Source organism: Mugil cephalus, chromosome 2 (assembly GCF_022458985.1).
Source record: "Mugil cephalus isolate CIBA_MC_2020 chromosome 2, CIBA_Mcephalus_1.1, whole genome shotgun sequence".
Lineage (NCBI taxonomy): Eukaryota > Metazoa > Chordata > Actinopteri > Mugiliformes > Mugilidae > Mugil > Mugil cephalus.
The window spans coordinates 5,849,660-5,875,044 of record NC_061771.1 but is presented as its reverse complement, the minus strand read 5'-3'; the positions used below and the strand labels follow the sequence as shown (position 1 = coordinate 5,875,044).

Here is a 25,385-nt window from a genome sequence, read left to right as displayed (position 1 = left end):
GCAGACAAAGGGCAATGCTGTCATTTATCTGGAGGAATGTCAAGGTCAATATTCACTCTTCTTTTAGCTTTGGTTTGCTCTCTACTGACTCCAGCTGCTAAATGTTCGCCAGGAAATAACTCATTTGCAAGCAGCTGCCTAGAGTTAACAAGGAAACAAGGTTGATGCTAGAGGGAGTTAAAACGGGAAACTAGTTTGACGGGGACGTTAATTCATACCTCTAAATGTCTCAGCACTCTCTAACTACATGGATTATACAGTATGCTGTGTATATAAAACCTTAATCTGCAAAGCAGTTATCAATGTCAAATAAATGTAATAAAAGTATATTTGCCTCTGAAATGTGATGAGGCACAGTATAAGTTTACAGTAGCATAAAACTGGCTGGTTACATAATTATAAGCACTCCGATTCAGTCTACAGTTGTATTTTGAATTATTCTGGCTGCTCTCTCAGTCAGTGTTTCTATTAATAGAGGTCGTCTGTATGTCTTCTGGCTCATTTATTATCCTTACGGCTTTCATATTGGCTTACATATTATTTTGAGTGCCTCTCCCAACCAGCACACAAACAGAAAGGCAGGAACATTTATTTCACATGTTTACTTGAACTTCAATAGCAATACAAGACAATCAGAACACTTGAGAGGTCGATATGTACAAGGATCTCTGGGGGTCGCAGAAAAGTTCTGAGGTTTTTCATATGATCTCTCGCTCTGCAGTCAAGAGTTCGGTTGCTATGACAAACTCCATGGCAACAAGTTCCATCGGCAAACATTTAATGGCCGGTCGCGGACGGGGGCAGAGGTTTTGGTCTTGATGTGAAATAGGATTGGTCAAGAGTTCAAAATCACTTGGAGGCAATGTGTGTAAGAGGCCCTCCAGTTGGTATTGATAAAATGCTTCACTGTGATACATTAATTATACAAGAATGATTTATATATACACACTCTCTCTTTTACACATATACACACCCCTACACACACACACACACTCACATGCTCATCAAGCTACGCGCACACACACACTCACGCGCATGTACAGTCACACGCACTTCAGCACTTCCTTCTACAGTATGTAGCCGTGTAAAGCCACTATAAAGTCATGCACATGTTCTTTGAAAGGATTTTTTTTTTTGGCAACACACAAGTGCTTCTTTGACACACTGTTCGCTTGCTACGGGGAGGGGCAACACCCAGCCGATGAAGCATTAGAAACTCAGATGACAGGCCAATAAGGATAAGCACCGATGAGATGGGGAGACACAGTAGGGTTGCAGGAAAGAGAGGAGAGGGAGAGGAGAAGGAAGAGTTTCAGATGGACCACAGTCATACAAAAGTAACAAAACATGGAAAGAGGGAAGTCTCGTGGTGATCGGGAGATAGAAGCAGGGAGGAGCCATCATTGTCAATTATCATCACTGTTACCGTAACCAATATTCTTTTTATCATCACAATTGTCATTGTTTTCATCAGTTTGATCGTTATAATTATAACTATATCGTTGTTATTTCCCCAACGTCCTCATCCTCCCTGGTTTCTATGCCCCAATCACCACCGCCCTAGTCACAGGCTCGTCACCCGCTGCATCTGTCCGTCTTCTCCCTCAGAGGTGGGCTCTGCTGTGTACCCTGCTTCTCCGTTGGTTGCCAGTGGTGGTGGCTGGTAGAAGGTCTGCAAGTGATTGGGCCGCGGGCCCAGCGGGGGTCGTCCCAGGCTGTAGGGCAGTTCCAGGGCGGGCCTCTGGGGCTGACCGGTGGGACTCACTTCTTCTGGACCTTCCGGGCTGCTGTCTGGGTACGAGAGGGTCGGCGGGGAGGTGCGGGTGTAGAAGCGAGGCGGGGAGCTGCTGCGGCTGTACACCTGTGGGGAGTGGCGGGAGTACAGGTTGTTGGGAGGTGAGTTAGTCTCTCGCGGAGCGAAGATATTCGTCGGCGGAGAGCTTCTGGGGAAGATGCTGAGGGGTGGCGAGCGACGCTCTCCTGGGTAGAGCGGGGAAGGGTTTGAGTCTCGGGCGTAGATAGGTGAGGAGTCAGGGTCAAGGTCGAGATCAGGGGTCAAAGGAAGAGAGAAGCTGTCGGAATCTTCTCGCTCGCCGTGATACCGAAGAGACCCTCTATCTTTCCCTCGTTTCCTCCCGTCCAACCCTCCGTCTTTGCTGTCAAACAGGAAGGATTCTTCTCTCTCTATATCCATCCCTCCTCTCCACACGTCCAGGGCTCTATCCTTCTGTTTCTCATTCTCCCGTTCGATCCCTGCTCTCCAGCCGTCTCTGTCCTTTAAAAACAAAGATTCATCTTTCTCTCTGTCCATCCCCCCGCCTCTCCATCCGTCCATTCCAAAATCTTTCTTTTGAGTTATAAAAGTCTCTTCCTGCTCTGTCTCAGGCCCTCGCCACACCTCCATCCTTCCATCTCTCTTCTCCAGCATATGGGATTCCTCCCTCCCTCTCTCTATGCCGCCTCTCCATTCGTCCATCTCTCCATCTCTCTTCTGAGAGGCAAAAGGTTCCTCTCTCCCCCTGTCAGGCCTCCAGTCATCCAGCATCGCATCTCGTTTTAAGAGGAAGGTCTCATCCTTTTCTTTGTCCGGGCCACCTCTCCATGTCTCCACATTTGCCTCCCTCTGTTTCATCAGCAGCGGCTCCTCCAGGGCCTTGTACAAGGGCTCAGACTCAAGCGGGGGAGGGGGTGGGGGGGGAGGGAGTGGCCTGTCCCGGTAGCGATCCCGGTCTCTCTCCCTGTCTCTGTCCGTCCCACCACTCGTCTCCACTGTGCTGCGGTGGCGGGACAGCGTGCCAGGTGTGCGGCTGAGGGTGGAGTAGGGGCGAGCTTGAATATCAGGGGGGCGAGCCTGCTGTCTGTCCTGGAGCCCACGGCGGCCGAGAGTGCCCTGCAGCTGGGACCGGTCTCCGTCTTTCAGCAGGTCACGGGACTCAGAGTCTCCGGACACTCGTGCGTGTGACCATCCATCTTGTAAGCGTGGCGTTGTGTTATGATCTTGTGCCCTCGTCGCGGAGTGTGTCTCAGCATCGGGTGTGTGGTGCCTCGGATGCGCCCAGCCTTCTTGTGCGTTGTGCCGCGTGTTTGGCTGCATGGTGGCGGCCCAGCCCTCTTGGGGTGGCGGCGCATGTCGAGTTAAAGTGGCAGTGTGGGTGAGAGCGGCCCTGTCGTGGGGGTGCGGCCTTGCCAAACTCCCGTAGCGCTCAGGAGGAACGGGCATGGGAACCGAGGGCCTCAAGTTGCTCTGCACCAGCTCTGAGATGATCATCTTCTCCAGCGCTGCTGCGTCGGACAGATTTCGACGAATCCCACCACCGCTGCCCAAGTCTGAGGCTCCATGCGGTGTGAGAAGGCCTGGGGAGATATCATCCCCTCCTATTCCTCCCTCCCTCAGAAGGTCAGTGCTGCCCACGACTCCAGCACGGGACCCGGGAGTTGTCCCCAGACCGTGCAGAGTGAAGGTGTTGGGGGTGTAGCCCCCGTTGAGACACACACTGTCCAACCCACAGGACTCCTGGCTCTGCGACACTACGCCCTCTGTTTGGAAGAACAGGAAGATTCCAGTTACAGAAAGACGAGGACACCAAAGGTTTCAGTGATGACAAATATATGAATGAACACGTGAATGAAAGGGCAAAGTTTGAAGATCATGTGCTGGTTAAGATTGTGGCTTTTGCAAGAGGATCGGGATATTAACAATATACTTGAAATGGAATGATTGATTATGTAGCCACATGGAAAGATTATGCATTATGTCTTCATGGTCTGTGCATACAGCAGTTACTGTGTGCCACAATGCACAGATATTCTATGAATTGAACCACGGTGCAACAGGGGAGTGGAGCTCAATGATTCAAGTGAGCACAAGAGGGAAGAGCTCATACTCTGCTTGTTTCTGAAGGTTCCTACTGGTCCACGTTAAGACAGAAAGACAGAGAGGGAAAGTGTCAAAAACATTTAAATGACAAACAATTAAAGTGGAAAAACCAAAATCACAAGGAACATTTAAATTCCAAAACGTAACATAAGAAAATGACAAACTGTACTATGTAAAAGCTGCCTTGAAAGAAATCCATTTAAGCATACTGGGTTTGAAAAACACAAATCAACAAAATGGTTTAAACAGACACCCATTATTCAGCCTAAGGCTTTTGCGAGATTATATGTGCATGCATAAATAAGAAGACAGTTATACATAGAGAAGTGTAGAAAGTGAGTGAAATCATCAAAATACAAAGTGCTGGTGGCTGTGAAGAGATGTACCTGTGGAGGTGAAGGGTTGATTGTATCCCTGGCCCAGCATTGTGTCATAAGGAGACGCTCCAGCATGTGTCTGTAACACTTGGTTAGTGAGGAAATGGTTCCCCAAAGCAGCTGATGATGCAGAAAGTGGGAGAAAATAAATTTTTGTTTTTTCAAACACAATGAGAGAAACCTGGGATTTAAAAACAATGAGCTTCACCTCGGTTGAGAGTAGGAGTGTTGTTAACATCTGCGGCAATGAAAGATGATTCCGTCTGTCTGCGAACAGTGTCATTCCACATCCTTCTGATGCGACTCTGAAATGGAAATATTACACTCGGTCAAAGCGGGCCAAGAGAGAGAGAGAGGCCGAGCCGTAGAGAGGTACAGTGCATTGTGGCCCACCTGTCTGTTGGCAGTGGCTCTGCGACTCTGGCTGCTGGTGTAGCGGCTGTTGGATCGAAGTGCGGCGCCCTTCACCGAGTCCGGGGAGCTGGACGAGGAAGTCGCGCAGCACTGCGAGAGACGTAGGCAACGGCCATAATCTTTCTGACCCTACGCACAATATTTAACCATGTGGATGACGGGTTTAGTCACGAATGACGACGTTGCAAACAGACATTTTCAGTGATTCATGAACGCAGAGACTCACCTTCCTGGCGAGAGTGCAGTGCAGTATGGTGATAAGGAGGCCCTGTGCGGTGTTGAGGGAGGAGAAGAGGTAAGCCAGGAGGAGAGATGGAGAGGACAGGAACATCAGGCCTGAAGACCAGGTGACGCTCTGCAGGAAGAGCAGCGTCAGGGAGCCCACCGCCCACGCCCTGCAGACACCGGAGACGGAGGATTAATGAGATTTCATTTTTCTGCCAGGCAAGGTAAAAAAGAGCTCACTTACCTACATCTACCATGGGGTTCGTTTTAATTATATTTTCTACCTCCCTTGTGTTTCACTTAGAATATTTAACTGGGCTTCGGTTTCACAAGGCAGTGAAAGCAAGAATAAAAAAGAGAGCTAGGGAATGTGTTAGTACAACCAAACCTATGTGAAAAGAGCACTGTGGTAAACGCTGCTGAATAAAATTGCTGGACATTACTTGCCCACCTGACTTTTGTTGTTGTCCTCGTTGCCTTTTCTCCTCAATTTTTCATTTAAACAGCAGCACTCAAGTTTGACCTTTAATTCCACAGAAAGGTGCTCTGACCACATATGTGGGCCATGCAACCGTCAAGACCGCTGCAGTGACTTTTATTCTAAAACACTATGATTGCTGGACTTGAAATGTTTTTCGCACGTAACAGGCTGTCTCCAGCACAAGGAATACATTTTGAGACCTATTTTCTTTCTTTTGGTTTGATGTGTTTTTGTCCCAAGTACAGCATTAAAAAAAAAAAAAAAAAGAAAAGAAGAAAGATGTTTACCACAAAGAAAGCTGTTTTTCCTTTCAATCAATCCAGACACATTCTCTGCTTATAAATTCCTCTTTCACACAATATCACATAATCTCCCACCACAGAACAGCATGAGACACTAACCTCAGGTTGTCATGACGACTGGAGTCTGGCTTCAAAGCGGCAGTGCTGTGCATCTTATGTAAGGTCATCACCAAAACCACCAGGTTCAACTGAGGCCGCAAGGGAGCATCAGATGCGATTATTAATAATGGCTGAACATGGTGTTATTACATGATTAAAAAGAAAAATAACTACAAAAGGTTGGTAGACGTACAAGAGCAGGAACACTTACCGTAATGATGACAGCTACGGGCCCAAGGAAACTCCAGATGAAGTAGTTGTCTGTGCGTAGCCAACATCTATACACACGTAAATAGAGAAGCACAGGAAAATCCCAGGGAATTAAGACGTGACAACATGGAGAAACATGGAGAAAAGTAACTGTTCACATCCAAAACAAATATGCACACATCAGTCAACTTACGCAGCTTTTGAACCGTAGCCTCTGAAGTCGATGGCTGCGGACACAGCCACCACTAGTCCTGGAACAGAGTAGCCACACAGGTAGAAGTACTTCCTCCTGGAGTTGCGTCCCTCAAACACCTCTCTCTGCAGCAGGTACAGTTCCACCCCCTCCAGACACAACCAGCAAAACACGGAGAGCAGCGAAAAGTGCAGCAGGCCAGCAGTGATAGAGCACACAACCTGTGGGGAAAAAAATAACAATTATAATGTCAAGATGTGTAAAGGTAATTTGGACAAACACGTAAAATTAAATGCTACACTATTTTTTTTTTATCAAAGTACTTACAGTGTATTGCGTCTTGTTGGCACCAATAAGGAAGAGAAGTTCAGTGACGAGCAGGTTTGCCCACAGGTTGCAGTGAATGGTGCTGTGATCAGTGTGCCACGGTGCCCCCTGGCAGCACAGGGTGGTAAGGCAGGTGGCCAAACACACCAGTGCTACAGAGATGCCGACCCATGAAACCACATATACCAGGAGCTCTTCTACTCCAACGCCGTGCTAACAAGGAAAAGCAAAAGGCAAAGCATGAAGACATTCAGTATGACTGCAGACACATGTGTCTACAGGCTTGGAAGCATATGTGGATGTGCTGTGTGGTCCAGAGTGCAGTGTGTTTCTCTTAGTGTTGCGTAACACCTATTTAAATGAACACAATCACACCAAACAGAGGCAGCATCTTGCAAAGAACACTTCAATTTCGTGGCAGGACAAAATATCCTGTTTCATTTATTAGTCTCTCTCGTTCCCATCTACAACCCACAATCATCAACCATCATTATGGAGAAGGCAGCAGTCCAGCAAAATCAGTGTCTAAGACTGAGGCCAGAAAGACCGGAGTCACGGAGGAAGGAACTGAATTCACGTCTGAATTTATGTTACAAAATTATCAGACTTATGCCATCTATATAGATAGCAAGGATACACTGTATCACAGGACAGATATCAATATTGGCTCAACATTCAAATTAAATACACTGAAAGCTCCAAGATGCATCTGGTGATTGAATTTAAAACAGATTTAAGGCGACAGGCACAAATCTGCTGTGATGAATGTCTGCCATGAGGCAGAGTTAAAGGCTGGTCTTTATCAACACAGTGTGTGGTGTGTGTGCTACTTACAGCAGGTTGCTGGTATGTCATGAGGACAGCATAGCTGGACAGATGGTTGCAGGCGCAAGTAGTGTGCGAGTTGTTTGTGTGTAATAGGCGGCAGCCTTGTGTGGACCACCTTCCACTGCCTAAAACCCCTGATGCATTCCAGAAGGAACAATTGGGTCCAAAGTGGTTCTCCATCTGTAAAGAAAAAGAAAAAGAAACCAAAAGACAACTGAGTTCCTTAAAAGTTCTCACAAACATTGAGCCATGTTCATCTATTTCAACCATTACATGAAGTGTTGTTGTTTTTTTTATATTTATCCAAGAGTAGAATCCCTTTGAGCCTTATACATCTACATATATTGGATGTAACTGTACACCTTTGTCTCATTTAGTGTGCTCAGCTTTATGAATATGTGTATTTGTCCTCATTTCTGCCTCCTCATAATGCTTCGTCACCGGCCTACAGCTTAGATACTACACAACGAAGAGTAACTGAGCCACACATGTTTGAGCCAAAAACACAACACTGGCAGAAACAATAGGAGGAAACTCTGAGTGCATCTAGTTCATCATAACGAAACCTCACCAGGGATTGGTCCTTTAAGTTTGTTACATATAGACCTGTGTGAATCTGTACTTTTGAGACTGGCAGTCGGCCAGTGTTCCATGGAGGAAATGCTCAGTCATGATGTTGACAGCACATTATAGTTGAGAGCGTGATATCCCCAGATGGACCTGTGTCCTCAGCTTTGGAAGAATGTTTGATATTAGTTTCAAAATATGAAATTCATGAACAGATGAAGGTCCATGTTGCAATAGTTGGCTATTGATAAGAACGCCTTTTATGGAAGTTTTTGACGATGGATGTCAAAATGGCTTAAAAATCTCTGGGTATTCTAATATATCTTGACTTTGTGGTAATAACACTCTGATTTCACTTTCTATTAGATTATTCCACGCATAATACAAAACAGATCCTAAGAACACGTTGACATAGTTTAAAACCTACTTACTACCTTAAATATTGAGCAGAACCAATGTGAATACAGACCTGCAGGTGCCTGAGAGTGAAGATCACTGGCTCAGTGAGGTAAACTCTGTTGGATCCTCTGTGCACAGAGGCCGAGATGACATGAGAGTTGACCACCAGGCTCCTGCGTCTGGCCTCTGAGCCCTGGCTCAGCCCAAGCCCCAGTCGCAGTGTTGAGTTCTGAGTGGTCAGGAAGGAGCCCAAGTTCTTATAGAGGGTCAGGACCAGCTTCACCTGGCCTGCAGAAGAACCCACGGGAGAAGAGGTGAAATAGTAAAGAGGGGGAAAGATTCCACATTCACGACTTCAGACATTTATACTACGACTGAATCTGTCTATGAAACCGCTATGATAGCTTGGTTGTATGCCACGCACCATTGTTGCTGTACTGTTGCAGGGCCTGTGCAGATATCTGAAGGATGCTGTCGCTGTCATAGGAGTGAGGGAACGTCAAGTCCTGTATATCTGCCTCTGTATTTAGTACATACACCTCCAGATCTGTGCATGAACAGGAAGAGAGGTCACACAAACGTCTGCATGAATTGGTAGTCTGTGGAGCAAACCTGCAAAAAAAAAAAAAAAAAAGGGAGACCACTTACCAATATTTGGTGCCCTGTCACTGAAGCGGCCTTCGTATAGATTGTTAGCCAGTAGGAACGCCCCTTTTTCCACAGCGTCTAGCAGCAGCGATGCAGAGCGTGACTGGTCAACATTGCTCATATCAGCCCAGGACACCAGAGCTTCAGGACCCAGGAGGTTGTCAACTGTCTGAACAACCGCCTGACGAGGAGAGACAGAGTGTTTCATTCATTCAGTCTATCTATCTATCTATCTATCTATCTATCTATCTATCTATCTATCTATCTATCTATCTGTCTGTCTGTCTGTCTGTCTTACCTGAACATATGCTTTGCATGTGCGCTCTCTCTTCTGCAGCTAAAAAGAAGAAAAAAAACATTCAACATTTGTTGTTTACAGTCATCATCGGTGACATTTCTGCTTCCAGTTCCAGGAAAGGTCAATTACACATTCACACTCACAGAAAGAACAATTTACCTTGTTGTAATTGCGCGCTGCTGACTCTTTATTGGCCGGTCTCAAGGCCTGGAGCTGAGAGTCCAGTATGTCCAGCAGTTGTTCAATTAGCCTGACGGACATGCTGACGTCACCGGCATAGATCCGCCCCCGCGTCAGGTTGACCAGCTCCCCAGCGATGTTGGCCGCGTTCTCTCCACTCTTAATCTGGAGTGAGGGGGAGGCGTTTATAATGTCAAAAGTTTTGACATTTACAAGAGAGCTGCTTGCCGACTGGCTTTAGGGCATCTGTGTGCACGTGTTTGTGTGTGTGACCAACCTTCTGTGCAATTTGGCTGACCCAGGGAGAGGTGCAGTTGGAAAGGTCAGGCCCTCTGGAGTTCCAGCCCACTGGAGATGACATGCACTGATAGGAGGCTATACCTGCAGAGACAGAAAGGGTGATGCAAAGAGTCAGAAAGAGAAAGGACAGCTTGTGCTTATGTGGTTTGTCACTTCTGTCTCTCCTTCTACTTATTTGTCCCTGCATCATTTATCTGCATGTAGCCCCCTAACTGAGTGAAAATTTTGGTTATACTGTTAATTAAGCACATTCGCTTTAGTTTATTTGACTTATTTAATTGCCCTTTCAGCTAATCATTAGCTTTTAACCTTTTTATGAGGGGCATTACAGTAGAAGGTAGAATGTTTCATTTTTCCATCTGATTATTCTCCGTGAGTCAAGTGCAACTCTGTACTGACCAGCTTAACTGTTGCATACATTTAAAAATTCATTAAAATTCAATTTTGTTTACAAGGCACGTACGGTAATGAAAAACAGGACCTGTGCATTTGTTACACATTCGTTCTTTAAATTAAGTGTAAGTTGGAGACAACGGCCACACTGAACATGATTCAAAATGAGACCCAGTCCAAACCACTGGGCATGATTAAGGTAAAAAGTGCCACAGGCTTATCTAGATAATCTGCATAACAGCCTCCCCTCAGAGGGAGGTTGGGCTGAGGAAGACAGCTGCACAGCGAGAGGAAGAGTTGGCAAACCCAGCTTGTCACCACACTGTAACCTCTCTCTTTCTTTTTTCGGTCTCATCTGAAGTTCAAAGAGAGGACATCTGACTACATTTCAAAGGGAAACGAGATACACACACATGCAAATACCACACACACATACACGGCATGCTCACATTGGAAAAAACACACCCACACCTACCCAGAGACCCTTTCGGGCAAGGCCTCTCAACGGTCTCGCCCTTCAGGGTCGGGGGCCACTGAACCCCTCGTGCCACCCGGCCCTCGCATCCGCCCACCTGACCGGGCCCCCCAGGGGCCAAGGGCACACGGAGAGGAGGGCGTGGGGTCAGAGGCACCATGGCTGTGATCGGCCGCTGGTCAAAGGGCCCTCTGTTGATGACACCGATAGGGTGTGAGGCTGACGGCCGCACTGGGGTCAGAGCGACCGTAGCTGTGTAAGAGCGAACGGTCGTCATCAGAGAGGAGAGGGGACCTGCAGGGACGAACACAGAGTGGATTCTTTAGATCGGTCCCCTACACTATGTTCAGTTATGTAACGTTCATGTTCAACAGACCTTTAGTAGGAGGGGGTGGCGTGAACTGTAGAGGGTATCTCAGCACATAGTAATTGTTCCACACATAGAGCTGGTTGTCCCTAGGGTTGTAATCTATGGAGGAGATGTACTGATAAGGGTTGGGGAAGGGTATCTGGACAGGCAGCTCCTGTCCACGGCTGGTGTCATAGGCATAAACCACCATGTTGCTGCCAGCTCGGCCATCAGCTTGCCCCTCGTCGTCCTGGAAGACGGAGCGTACTGCGTAAAGCACGCCACAGGCCATGAAGGCATTGCTCGCCCCACGCTTGTCGAAGCCGGTCGCCCATGTGCCCTCAAAGCGCAGAGTGTATGGGTTCACCTGCAAAAAAAAAAAAAAAAAAAGATAAAGATAAAAAGATTTAAAAAAATGAGAAGACAAAAATAAAGTCTGAAAATTTCCTTGCTTCCCTTCAAACTCAAATCATTGATCTGTTTGCATTTCACCCACCTGGCTAACCACTATGCGTCCATTATTGGCTTCAGTAGAGTAGATAACCCAAAGGCCGTTCTCGTCCACTGCCAGATCGATGTCTGACTTCCCTCCCCAGCGGTAAGGCGAGGTGTCATGGTAGTTGGCATTGACCACCACCGCCTCGCCGCTCTTGATGCGTGTCCGCAGGTCATACTTGACCAGGTTGCGCGTTCGTTCCTTATTATAAAACACAGCACCATCATACACCACAAAGCCGGTACCATCCACACGGCTGGGCAACCTAGGACAGAGACACAGAAAGTGTATTTTTAAACCCTTATATGAGGAGGCTCCTACCCTGAAAACCTATTTTCTCACTGCCTTATTACTTATAATAGTGAGACCTTACATAACGGGAATTTGACATTATTTTGGTTATCTGGTGACACTTGGGTTTGCTGTTGGTAGCACTGGGAGCAGTTTAATAAAATATTTCTAATGGTCCAGAACTGGTTTATGCATCCCTGAGAAAACTAGCTTTTGAGCAGATACATGTATGAATGCTCCTTTGAATTAACGAGTGACGGTGAACTACAAATAACCAAGAGTTAACACATTTCATTTTAATTCATTTTAACTAATCGTAGATATTTTGTGGGCGTGATATGAATCAAAACTTAAGGTTTAGAGTTCAGATTCAGACAATTCAACTATTCACCTATTACTCCACACACTTTCCAAAACTAAAATGCCATCCACAAGGTTCCAGAGCAGAGAACCAACCGTCCAAAACCCTAAATTATGTATTTTAGCAGCGAATACAAACACGAAGTACATGGAACACTCACTTATAGGTAGTGGTGACTCGGTTTTGCCGGTAGTCATCCCAAGAGGCATACTCATACAGCACCTCTGTTCTATACGGTGTCCAGGGCATGACGTACAGCCTGTCACCAGCTTGTAGGGGGTCCTTACACCAGGCCCCTGACTGATGCTCCGCCTCCAGGAGCGAAGATGCTGGTTGGATGCTGAGCAGTGAACCAGGACACACGAAAACTGCAGGATGGAAATCAGGGAGGGTAGAGAGCAGGATGCAAAAAAAAAAAAAAAAAAGAGAGAGAGAGAGAAAGAAAGAGCAAAAGAGCAGGAAGGAAGAGTCAGAAAAGAACGGAAAGAAAGTGGAGGCAGGTGTGGGGAGAAAATGGATCAATGCATGAAAAATGGATTGAATTAGATGCGGTTGATGCAGCGAGATTAAGGAAAAAGAATGAGGAGAAAAAGAGAAAGGGATTTAAAACACTTGTGCTGATCTTGAGAGACGAGCAACAGAAGAGACATTAAAGTGTTGAAATTCACACACTGTTAGCGTGTGTGCGTGGTGAGTAATACAACAGGGACACTGCAATGAAAGGTGTGTGAGTGTATTTATGTGCTTTGTGTGTGTGTGTGTGCGTGTGTGTGTGTGTGGGTTAGTGCAAAAAGAGTGAAAAGGAGTGTGAGGTAGAGTCAGGGACGCAGAAGGCAGGGCTAAATTTTTGCCTTGAAGTGAATGAGAGGGCTGGTTAGTTTACGCCGAGCACAACAATTGGTCCACCAACAAGTCAATAACTGTATGGACACATATGTATACTGTACAGTCTCACACTGGCATGCAAATAGGCATGCACACACACCCACACATGTAAGCAGTGCTTGGTAAGCACACATCCAGACGGATAGACAATCACACACATTTCGTCTTATTTTTCCTATGAAGATAAATAAGGGGCTCTTCCTATAAGGGAAGAAAAGGGAAAATAAGCATGAAGAGAGGATGACTGGACAAGAAGGAAGGAAGGAAGGTAGGTAGGTAGGAAGGAAGGAAGGACAGAAAGAAAGAAAGAAAGAAAGAAAGAAAGAAAGAAAGAAAGAAAGAAAGAAAGAAAGAAAGAAAGGTGCATGTGTAGTAAAAGGAAATATAGTATAGAAAGTGTAAAAGGAAGACTGTGTTTATGTTGTGCAGCTGTTGTGTTTACGATTGCGTGCATAGAAAGACTGAGGGAGAGAAATAAGAGACAGACAGATCGACCAGGAGCGAGAGGGCAAGAAACTGAAGAGAGAAGGAAAGAGAGACGAGAAGGAGAGAGACTAAGGTGCAGATCCTGGATAAAATTGGATAAAAGGGCGGCTTTCTATACAACAAGAGATGGATAAAATGGGGGAAAAGAACCGAGTAGGAAATGAAAAAAAGAGGGGGGCAACATCCAGCATGACTACGAAACAACGTCCTAGGGTAGGAGGAAGAGAGAGAAATGGTAGGAGAGAGGAAGAGAAGAAGAGAGAAAAGAAGAGGGTGGGGGTAAGGAGAGATCAAGATGCTACAATGTATTGTCTTTACCTTTTTGGTCCACTTCTACTCAAGCATAGGAAAAAAAGAGGGAGAGAAAGAAAGAAAAGTCAGAGGGTGAAAGAAGGGAAGTAAAGAGAAGCAAGAAAGCAAGCAAATGAGAAGAGAGAAATCAAGCAAGTAAGAAAGAGAGAAAGAAAGAAATTAAGCAAGTAAGAAAGAAAGAAAGAAAGAAAGAGAGAAAGAAAAAAAGAAAGAAAGAAAGAAAGAAAGAAAGAAAGAAAGAAAGAAAGAAAGAAAGAAAGAATTGCACAGATAAAGACTTTGGAACTCATTCTCACCACAAACATTATTGTTCACGTTAAAGGAAGAAGAAGCACAAAAGAGACCCATCATAGCCCTCTTCCCTCCTCCCCCTCCCACCCCTCCTCTCCTCGCACCACATTCTCCCCCTTTCCCCCCCCTCTTCCCCTCTCCCTCATCCCCCGATCTCTCCTTCCCTCAATCAGGCTCCTGTGGAGAAAAGAGAGCAACTCCTGTGGCGTGAATCTGGAAAAGAAAACACACACACGCATTGCACGCGCAAGTGCACACGTGCACTCTTGCATACACACACACACACGCACGCAAACACACACATTCACACACACACACACTCGCGCGCACAGAAGACATACAGTTTGCAAATGCCCTACAGATTTTTTTTCACTCTGAACTTTCTCCATCCAACTGTCTTTTTGCTAGTCAAAAACATGTGCACGCACAATCCCTGAGAAAAAAAAAAGAATAACAGTATTTTCTATCCATCAGTCTCTCAGGGAAATAGTCAACATCAAAGGACGAAAAAGACCTTGAATCCAAAAATGCATCTTGACAAAAATAGGTAAATCTGAGTGTAATCATGTGTCACAAGTGTGCGTGTTTGTGTGGATCAGCAAACGTACATATAATATATATATTTATACATACATATAATGATATATATATATATATTTGCATACTCACTGTAAGGGACACACTCATATTGGATCTCCAGGTACTTGTATGTTCCGGGACAGGGGTCTGGGAAGACGTCGACCCCTGCAACCACCACACACTGAGTCCTGTTGTTACACCTGGAGAACAGCGGACGGACAGACGGATTGATGGATGGATGAATGGACGGATGGATGATCAGTCAAGAGATGATGGAGTGAGAAAACAAAGAAAGGGAGGAGAGTGATTAAGAGACAGGAAAGGGGAAGCAAAGGACACTCCATTTGTCTACTCTCCCTCACGCTGAATATTGATCAGTTCTTCTAGGAAAACACTGCTGAGTACACAGCTAATGGTGCAGTCAAGCACTTAGTCTCAGCTGGAGAGATTGCTGCACTTGCACCTACACATGACACACAAAACAAGCATTGGCTTTGTCTAATGTTCCCCCCTATCAACATGCATGCTGTACGGCAGTACGTGCATATGTACTAAACAGTCGACGCGCTCATTGATTGGTTTAACTGCTCCCGAACCAGATATTCAAGTCGATCAAGAATACCATTACAGTTTGTGACTATATAATTTAACACTAACACAAATACTGCATGCGGTCGGCAAGATGCACAGCCCAGCACATACACACCTCTGGGACATTATCTTCAGTGCGTCAGGGAGGTAACACTGTGTGTTCTCCATCTGGAAAGGGTCTGCATCACAGATTTTGTCATCAGTGCGTCCATAATTGGCGGTCTCCACCATAACCACGTCACTCCCTGGGCAGCGCAGCTCTATTGGGTAGCCCTCGCACGCCAGCTCTCTGCGCAGCAGCCCGAATGGCATGGCGGCCCGGGACATGGCTGTACGCGCCGGGGTGGAGGCGAGGAGAGTGAGGGTGAAGATGAAAGCAGAAAGAGAAAATTCATTTTCAGGAACAATTGGTATTTAATGTATCCTCAGGCAGTGATTAGCTTGGCAGTTTAGTTAATTTGATTGCAAAAGTTATGTTATTTGCTGCAATATTTTGTAAACTTAATTAAAATGGTCTTTGTTGAAACTAAAATTAATTTGGAAAAGACTGTGTTCTGAGGCCATGCTAGTGGCTCATTGAGGAGGAATTTGTAGTTAAGTGGCAAACGTCAAATGGCAGTATGCTAACATGACCAAAATGGTGATGCTAAAATGTGAATATTAAACCTTGTTGTGAACTTCAGGGTAAATTCAAATGGCAAGTATGACTCTGTATACCATGGATACAGTGTTTGTTTGAAATCAGAATAAAAAGAATGAAATCCAACAAGTTCCTCTATAAATACCTGATCTAGGGACTGGACAAACCTCTGAACACCATGAACAAGTACACTGGTGCTGAAAATTCCAGCAACACCTACTCTGACAGCCTGAATCAAGATTTGCCCAAAGTTAACACGCTTGAAATGTGTTGGAACTGCGAACACATCCAGCAGCACATAATTAGTCATTTAAATGGACATGTGTGAGCTCACACTTAAAGGATTCCCAGGTGTGTGTGAAAAAAAATCACATCGCATGTGATACAACAGTCACTCTACGTATGACGCGATGTGATATGTGGGTATTTCACAATCTCTTGTGTGTTAAGTCAGTGGGGACGATTGCGCTAATACGACTGGCTGCCAGCTGCTTGGTGAACTCAAACTGACAGGTATGGGAACTGCGACGTATTTTTATTTCTATTCCTTTGATGGCTACATTGGAACGGTAAATACATGCTTTGTGTGACATCTCATGAGACTGCCATGTAAATCTGTGTTAACCAGAGAAAAATGGAGAAAATCCTGTTACCATTACCTTAATCCTGCTGTTCACATCAGTTTGAGTATCATGCACACATAACAAGGGGTTTCCAGCATGAGGATTAAACCACACTCAAACCTGGCATCGTGTGATTAGTATTCTGCTGATGCACTGTAACTGTCCATGGTGCTGAATGGCTGATCCCTTATTGACTGTGCTCCTTTTCGCAAGATCCTAGCTCCAAATATGTTTGCATGTAATTATTTGTTCATGAAAGCCACAGCCATTCGTAAACACTGTCAATACAAGTTTGTCACTCTTAAATCCACTTCGCAGGATTCCTCACAAAGACTTACACATGCTTGAGATAGGTAAGTTCCAGTGGCACTGGCCTTCTAGTATTTCATATTCACCCTGCTAAATAATGACGGGGTCAACGCCTTGACATGATATTAATGTAAGTGCCCATAACACTTACCTTGGCCAGAGGGGGCGACGTGAGCCAGAGTGAGCACACATACCCCCACGAACCACAATGAGACAGCCATCCCGGGCAGGAAGAGTTAGGACGTCACACCACCAGCCGCGTTAGGAGAGCCTGGGGAGGAAGCAGTGGAAGTGTGAGACTGAGAGCGAAGAACTGCTCCCGTTCCTTATCGTGCAGACGTGTGACTGTGTGTGCGTGTGTGTACTGGATGGCCCATAACCTGTACTGAAAATGAAAGAGTGCACATGAAAAAACTCACAGCAGGGGTGGGAAAAGGGACAGAATAATAGACAGTCAGAAAGAGCAAAATTGAGATAACAATTGAACAGTCGGTGCAGTGAAAAGTCGGTTGTTACCATGGTGATAGCACACTGCAGTCTCAGGGAGAGAGTGAGCAGATACTCTGAGTGTGTGTGACTGTCTGTGTGTGTGTGTCTGGGAGTGAAAACGCACGCGTGAGAGTTCCTGCTTTAAGCCCGTAATTAGCCAGAAGCAATACTGGCCACTGACCCATAAAAGAGTCTTAATCTCTCCATCCTCACACACTCCGAGGCAGAGGGTTGGACTCAGCTTAGGCCACTTTTCAGTAATCCTAAATAAATGATGTCGTGGAGGCGATCACTTCCCCAGCAAGTGTAACGAGGCAAACAGTCGAGGGCACATGTGATGCAAGGCCAATGATGCACTGTGCATTTTTCTGAGGGAACATACGGGACGCAGACAGAAGAGCTACAAGAGAATAACAGTAACATGACTCCTTAATATAGACTGAACTCTTAGCCCCCGACAGAAGGGAGGCGGAACTACAACGCACACGCCACAGCATTTCTTTCTACTGTTTAGCATTCCAATCAGCTGCTGCACTGTGTACTCTAGCAGGACGGTCTCTTGAGCGTGTGTGCATCAGCGCGCATGTTTGTGTCTGTGTGAACATATGTGTGATTGTGTGTTTGTGACTCGCTTTTTTCTCCATCTTCTTGTTAGGTAATGACGGCAGACAGATTTAGGTCACTCCTCAACAAATGTCCAACATGCATTCAGAGACTTGCTCTTCTACACACACACACACACACACACAGACACACACACACACACATGTTTGTGTGGCTACATTTGTGAGGACACTCATTGGTATGATGCATTCCCTAGCCCCTTACCCTAACCTTAACCATCTCAAGTAAATGCTTAACCCTAACCCTATCACTAATCCTAACCATAATGTAATTGAACCTTTACCCTAAAACTGAGTTTTAACTCTCAAACAGCCTCGTAAAGAAGTGAGGACCGGCCAAAATGTCCTTACTTTGCACAAACATCCTCAATCTGATGATGTAAATCTTAAACTGGTCCTCGGAAAGATAGTTATACAAGTACACACACACACACACACACGCATAAGAATAAAAGGAGAAACCTCTGCCTTCTTTGAGTCCACTGAACCAACAGCACTGTAATAAAGGCCTCAGGACCACCGTTGTACAAATACAAACACACGCACACATACACACACACACACACACACACACACACACACTGAACACAGTACACAAAAGACAGAAAAGCAGAATGAGAGCACTTCCATTTTTCATCACATGCAAACACACACACACACACATCTCATCCAAAACCCTTATGGCAGCATGTCCTTTCCATTGCAACCCCAGCACTCTCTCTCTCTCTCTCTCTCTCACACACACACACACACACACACACGCACACCCTTAAGTGTTGATGCAGAGTAAGTAGAGCAAGGACACTGATGGCCCTTGACAAAGCCACACACCCAGTCCCCCTGCTAGCACCACCATGCTCACAACCAAAATCCAGCCCCGAGCCCATGGTCGGCCTACTTGGAGGAGCAGCAGCAGTCTCTAAGTGAGAGTGTGTGAGCGGAGGGCGTCAAGTGAAATTAATTACACACATCCCATCCCACATTAATTTATTGATGGATATATACATACATACACATAGATAGATGGATAGATAGATAGATAGATAGATAGATAGATAGATAGATAGATAGATAGATAGATAGATAGATAGATAGATAGATAGATAGATAGATAGATAGATAGATAGATAGATAGATAGATAAAAACTTTACATTCCTGAACAATGTGTCTCATACAGTCTCACTGGTGTGATAGGTAGCATCAGAAAAGTTTTTTAAGATCTAATGAACTCTAGAATATACAATTCTCTCTCTAACTGTTGCCTATAAGTATTTTTAGACTTGTTTAAAGCACTATAATCTAGTCTCCCTGCCTTTGAAGCTGTGTTTACACACAATATTCAAGAAGAAGGTTCTGTGTTTATTTTATTTTATTACATTTTTTCTGCTCCTGCATCGTTCAGTCAAATGGAACCATTCCACAAGCATAAATTCATGCGCAACTTTCCACATTTGAGGTTGAAATCTTTGGGAGCTTTTGATAGTTTCAAATCTCCATTTTAATTTAAAATAAACATATGTGGCTTTGAAGCATCTTTGGCTTCCAGAGAGTTTTAAGTGATTCAAAACAAATTGTGTGTAATTTGCCTGATTAAATATCTAAGAAATTATAATAAAACAAATGGCTATTACTTATTTATAAAAGTCTTGATTCATTGTTATGGGGACGACACAATCTTGTGAAATCAAGCCAGTTTTATTCCCACTGTTTGAAGTGAAGGCCATAAAACCAACAGAGAGCGACACAACCTCCCCCTCTTCTGGTCAGAGAGCTATCGGTGCCTGAGGGCAGATCACTATGAAGCACAGTGACAAAACAGCCTTGTAGTGTTATGTTCCTAATGGATGAAAGAATGAATGTGTGTACGTGTGTGTGTGTGTGTGTGTGTGTGTGTGTGTGTGTGTGTGTGCGCGCGCAATGGAGCAAAAGAGAGAGAGAGAGACAGAGAGATTAAACTCCCGACAGCAAATCGACAGCAAATGCTTTATTGTCTGAAATATTTTTTTATAACAACAGTTATAACTCCATATAAACATATAGAAAATATCCTTGCCCTGCAGATAATATTTAAGGATTAAGACATACTACTGTGAACTCTGTCACTGTCAGCCTGTTTCAGACCATTGACCTCTACATCTCCCAGAGGGCCAAGCCATACATACTGCAGTCAAAGCCACTTACGAGGTTTTAGAGCCTGCATGTTTGTCTGGTCGATGAGTGACTCTGGGGACTGGAGGTGTCGCCCTCTGTCAGTCATGTATTTGTTGCAGCAAGAAAACACAGACAGCGATCAGAGCCAAGTTCAGAGCATTATAACGTCTGAAATCCAAAGAGAGTTTGTACTGCGTGTATCCTAAACAAAATGAAATGGCTCGGATGTGCAGTGTGTCCAAACCACATGTTTTAGTTATTCTAATTTGATTTAATTTAATTTCATTGTTAGTTATCAGTATTCACAAACAGAGTCTCCGGTTAAAAGACCGAATGGGATAAATGAGTGCTACACTACAACATATTTAGATAGATAATGGGGTTTATGTCATGCAGAGAGTCTTGGAGGCTAAACCCTCCCTGGCTTCCCATACAATTCCACATTTGTGTATCAATATTGCATGCAGTGGACAGAGACAGCCTATGAGAAGGCTTTGCATCAGAAGTCATTTGATTTTCTTTCACCTAAAGAATTAAGTGTCTTCCAAAGTCTGCGGGGGAGGCTGATTAAAGATTGATAAGTTTCCTCACATTAATCAAGATCCTAATCCTGCCCTCAGCGCACACAATCTGCGTTAAAGGGAACAACCTGGCTTTTTTTTTCTTTTATTTTTTGCACCACAAGCACTTTCTCAGTCTCCGAGAATTTCCTGAATTTTTAAGTGTGCTTGCTCATTGATCACTCGTCTGTTTTTACCTGGATGCTTAGTGTATGAAACACAAAGGCTAAACAGAAGAACACAGAGCGATCCTAAAGGACAGATTTAAAGTTGTTCAAACTTTATCTTGAAACAATGCAGCCACGTTGACATGCGTCATGCAACCGAACGCCCTGTGCTCCCTCGGCTCAGTGTCAGTGAGCCGAGAAAAAGAAAAACAGCCTAGCTTAAATTAATTCTAGAATTTATTTGCTGCTAATAAGAAACCTCATCAATTGAAATCCTGTCCAGTCAGAGGTGAGTGGCAATGAACCCCTCAAGGATCATAACGAGAGCCCTATTTGGAAAGTTAAATGTTCAGCTTCCTTCTGCACAGGGACAGATTCTGGTGATGTTAATGCGTCGTGCGTCCAAGCCATCGGACAAATGTATAATTGGTGACTAAAGCGAAATGATTAAAGCACTGCACACTTACAATATAACATGATGTAGATGTGCTCATATTTGTGGTTATGTAATTCAAACATAGCGTTATATCAGTTTTGGATTTAAAAGCAAATCTGATTTGCATATGAATGAATTAGACGTTGACTTAAACGGTGACAATTATTGAATCAACACAAAATGGACGCTCGTGTTTTTGGAGGAGAAATGTGGTTTTGGTTTTTGCATTTAATGATTTTCTTTGTTGGCGATGACAGTAAATTAGGAAGCATAATGTGTTTTTGCTCGGAAAACAAGGACTGAATTTTTCTTCCCATCTCTTAGACTGGAGTCGCTGAGACGAGATCTTGTCATGGACATTGATTTTGCAATTCTGTAACACTATTACTAAATTGCATTTAATGTCTCTAAGTGTATTGGGATCTTTATTTTTTACACGGATACAGTGACACATTGTGTCTTATCTGTAAACAGCTTTTAAAAGTATATCTAAGTACAATTATGTCACATTTTATAGTGTGATAAACAGAAACAGTTACACCTCCTACCAACTCGAAGCGCATGTTGCCGTGAACATATTGTGATGCCGCTACACAGTCTTAGAAAATGTGCCACTGCTCTTAGTTTGATCCTAGCATGTTCCTGTAATATGAGCTGTTGGAACTATAAAAGAGAACAGAGTGCATCGTGTAGCTTTGTATGCTGGAAAGGAGAACAGGCTTAAGCTGGACAAAAGGTTTGATCAAAATGGCGACAGGCTGTACATGTGAGATGACAGAAATCTCTCTCCTTTCACAGACCTTAACGTGTACCCTGAGCTCCATTTGTCGAGACTGAGGAAAAGCGGACATTTGAGTGTAGCAGTTTATCCAGGACCAGCTTCACGAATGAGGTTTTTTGGAAAATGTATTCATTCACCCATCCGTCCATTTATCTGTGGCCACTCATCCTGCATGCAGGCTGGGAGAGATGCAGGGTCACAGAGAACACGCAAACTCCACACACCAAACAAGCCCATCTTATTGTGAGGCAGTAGTGCTAATCATGTATATGTAACCTGATGAAAACATCCACACTGTGATGGAAAACTGTGTCCATTTCACCCAGAACCTACTGGACAATATGAAACATAAAAACAGTGTCGCAATTGACTGACTGTCTGTGCAAAGTTGAAATGAACTGCAAAGCTGCTGTTGGTTCCAGGACAATTGATTAAAGTTCAACTGATTAATGGAAAATGAATTGTGTGCTATTTGACCAATTACTAATAATTCTGATCCCTTTTCAGTATTCAGGTGTGAGGATTGATCATACTATTTATCTTGTGCAATATTTTTAGTCACATATAATTATGTTGTGCTCCAAAAAAAAAAAAAAAAGTCTACTTGATGTCACCCTCAGCTCAAGGAACGCTCACTGTGTTTTCTTCCATTGACAACCTTTTCATTATCCCATTTATCTGCCATTTTTAATTAACTGAGGATGGAAATAATTATTAACTGCAGCCCAGAAACATGACTATAGGTGAAATCCCAGCTGATGTCCAGTCTCACATCACATCATACAGATATTACACTGATACATCCGCCCACAGCTCAGCACAGGCCCGCACGAAACGCTAACAGCGCAAACACACTGAATCAGTGTCTCTGACTGATTCGTGGAGACACGATAAGAACCTGTTTGAGGTGGTCGGAACAGAAAGAGACAATTATGGGGCGTTTTACAAGTCAAATGGCAGAAAATCCATCCAAATTGTGTGTATGTGTGCGTTCGCGTGGGTGTGTGTCTGAGTGGTTTAAGCAAATCACTCCACAGTGGTGGATGTAAATGATCCCTACATGGAAACAAACCTCATTACCTTTGTTTTCTCTTCCCCATCTAACATGCGCAGTGTGGGCACACACACACTAACACACGCACACACACATGCAACATCCTAGGTGAGTCATCCTATTAAAATCTTTGATCAAAAAATCTGTTGCCATATTAATCATCAAAGCACCATTTTCATTCTATGAAATAAGTACATCACAAATGACAAAAATCCTGCACAAGCAATGTCTTCATATATACACTCTGGGTTACAAGTGTATGCTACACTGAGGCTGACAGAAGAGCGGGAGTCCTGTCAGCCATTGAGCTGCTCCTCCATCTTTCCCTCAGGCTTTCTCCTCTTTCATTCGCCTCCTTTCTCCTCTGCATCTCTCTGTCTCTGTCTCTGTCTCTTCTCTTCTTTGGGGTCACTCATGCCTCGCTCCCTCCCTGGCCTCCTCCACTGACCCAGTCCTCTCTTTCCCTCTCTAAAATATTGATAGTGGACTCTCACTCAGTCTGCAGCCTTTTCCACTCGGTCTTCTTTTCTCCTCATGTTCCCATCTGTGGTGAATCAGCAAACCAACCCTTCATTTAAACCCGTGTGTGTGTGTGTGTGTGTGTGTGTGTGTGTGTGTGTGTGTGTGTTTACATCACTGTTCACTGCAGCACACAAGGCACCGCAATCAAGGAACGCGATAATGAACGTATTTCAGCCATCCCGCCCATGTCTCTGGTGTGCCAGCATGGGACACCCTCAATCATTATACCACTCTTTCGCTGTACTCCTCTGGGGCCCAGAAGAGGCTAATCACGTGCCCATGAATATTTCACTGCGCTCTTCTACTACTGACCCAGGTTTAATGGCAGCCAGCAGTAGGAGCCCCAGCACACATCAGATCCCTGTCCCTGAGTGATGAAATGGCACTTGGCAGCAGCAGCAGTAGCAGCAGCAAAGAAGCAGGGCACCTCTGCTGTCTTCACGGGCATTGATCATGTATGTGCGCTTGTGCATGTGAACACAGAGAGAGAGAGGGAGGGGGGAGTGAGGGGCGGGGTGCATCCTTAGAGCCTATATCCATATCTTACCGTCAATCCTCCGGTTTCCCTCGTCCTCCTCCTCCTCCTCGCTCACTGCGTCTCCCGCATCCCGTCTCTCCGCGCCCTCACCCACTGTACTCTCCTCCCTTTCTCCCACTACGCTGTGGCCGATGCATGAAAAAATATATATACTCAATTGGGAAAGGTTGGTGGGCGATACCTGCTGGGTTATAAGGCAGTCATTAGCGCGATATGTCCAACAACAACTGGGCGTCCTCCCCCTGTGATCCGTGTACTGTGTAGGGCTCTGCTCTGCTGGACCTCACACCCTCCCTCCGTCCTGTCGAGGCTCGATGTCTGCCCCGCTGTGCTGTGTGACTGTGCGTCACGTTGGTATCATAATTCCCACGGGTTTCATGCCCAGAGACGATGCGGGCTACGGGCCTTACAGCTCCGATGGATGAAGGGAGGAAAACACGCGATCGCACGCGAAAACAATAATTAGGCGCAAATTAACGCACAAGCCTCGTCTGCTCTGCGCCCCCGCGTCGATTTCTACAGCTCACCGAGCGCAGTTCTCGATTGCCATTGTTGATCGTACGTTTCCGACATCGTCCATCAAGTACATCCTTGCATTTAGTGGATAATACCGTCGACGTGATAACAGCCGCTTTGCATATCCTTGAAGAATCGTGATGAGGCGCAGCGGCACATCAGGACGGATGTGGAGATCAGTGAGGCTGTTTTTTATCAAAATGAAAAAAAAAGGGTCGCGCTATAAAACGATGCTCGGGTGAAAAGAAAAAAAATAGAAGAAGAAAAGGACAGTAGCTGGACAATCGGGAGAGATAAGGTTTCCCGCTCCTGGCCTCGCCTTGCATCCGTCCTTCTCTCTTCGTCTCTCTCTCTCTCTCTCTCCATCCGCTGGTCCGCTTGTTGCGCGTTCTGCACTCGAGAGCGCGCAACGCGTCTGTGCTTTTGTGTGCGCAAGTTAGTGTCTATGCGTGCGCGTCTGTACGTGAGCAGAGACACACACACACACACACACAGGAGGGGGGTGGTCGACTATATTGTCAAGGTTTGTCTGAGTGAGCAGCAATAAGCTGCTGTGTAGGCAAAAGCAACGGAATAAGGAATAAACAGAGTCGCATGTTTATTTAGGCATCTATCTCTTTCAGGTCGGACCAGCTCCCGTTTAGGTTTATCACTGAAGCTACAGTTTTTATGACCAAATGGTGGAGCAGGGGGAGCCATAGGGTTTGCTGTGGAGCATGCACAGTGTAGCCGTAGTCATTT

General features: G+C 45.1%; 1 protein-coding gene across 5 annotated transcripts; it reads right to left on the bottom strand.

Moving 5' to 3' along the window:
* Positions 1-587: 587 nt before the first annotated feature.
* LOC125003682 (adhesion G protein-coupled receptor L1-like) lies at positions 588-25,016 on the bottom strand. 5 transcript variants are annotated; one of them, XM_047577759.1, is made up of 26 exons: positions 24,138-25,016; positions 16,958-17,077; positions 15,350-15,563; positions 14,734-14,843; positions 13,780-13,794; positions 12,251-12,458; positions 11,439-11,703; positions 10,970-11,309; positions 10,594-10,887; positions 9,703-9,806; positions 9,405-9,590; positions 9,246-9,284; positions 8,948-9,128; positions 8,724-8,846; positions 8,370-8,587; positions 7,340-7,513; positions 6,506-6,718; positions 6,179-6,399; positions 5,987-6,053; positions 5,776-5,864; positions 4,895-5,063; positions 4,648-4,797; positions 4,463-4,559; positions 4,264-4,374; positions 3,885-3,908; positions 588-3,537 (listed from the first exon to the last, which is right to left on the bottom strand). In XM_047577759.1, exons 2-26 carry the CDS (start codon positions 17,025-17,027, stop codon positions 1,565-1,567), a joined length of 5,655 nt encoding a protein of 1,884 aa, XP_047433715.1. In that variant the 5' UTR covers positions 17,028-17,077; positions 24,138-25,016; the 3' UTR covers positions 588-1,564. The 5 variants fall into 5 exon arrangements, with proteins under 5 accessions (XP_047433715.1, XP_047433716.1, XP_047433719.1 ...); XM_047577760.1 differs by having other exon boundaries at positions 3,885-3,905; XM_047577763.1 differs by having other exon boundaries at positions 4,648-4,758.
* Between the last annotated feature and the right edge of the window lie 369 nt (positions 25,017-25,385).

Bases quoted from the DNA above. Each gene is read 5' to 3' on its own strand.
- LOC125003682 (XM_047577759.1), bottom strand. From the start codon at position 17,027: ATGGCTGTCTCATTGTGGTTCGTGGGGGTATGTGTGCTCACTCTGGCT. The intron at 8,847-8,947 runs GTAAGTGGTCTC...GTTCATGCACAG, and splicing joins TGACAGGGCACCAAATATTG to ATCTGGAGGTGTATGTACTA. The intron at 5,865-5,986 runs GTAAGTGTTCCT...TTGCGGCCTCAG, and splicing joins CCGTAGCTGTCATCATTACG to TTGAACCTGGTGGTTTTGGT.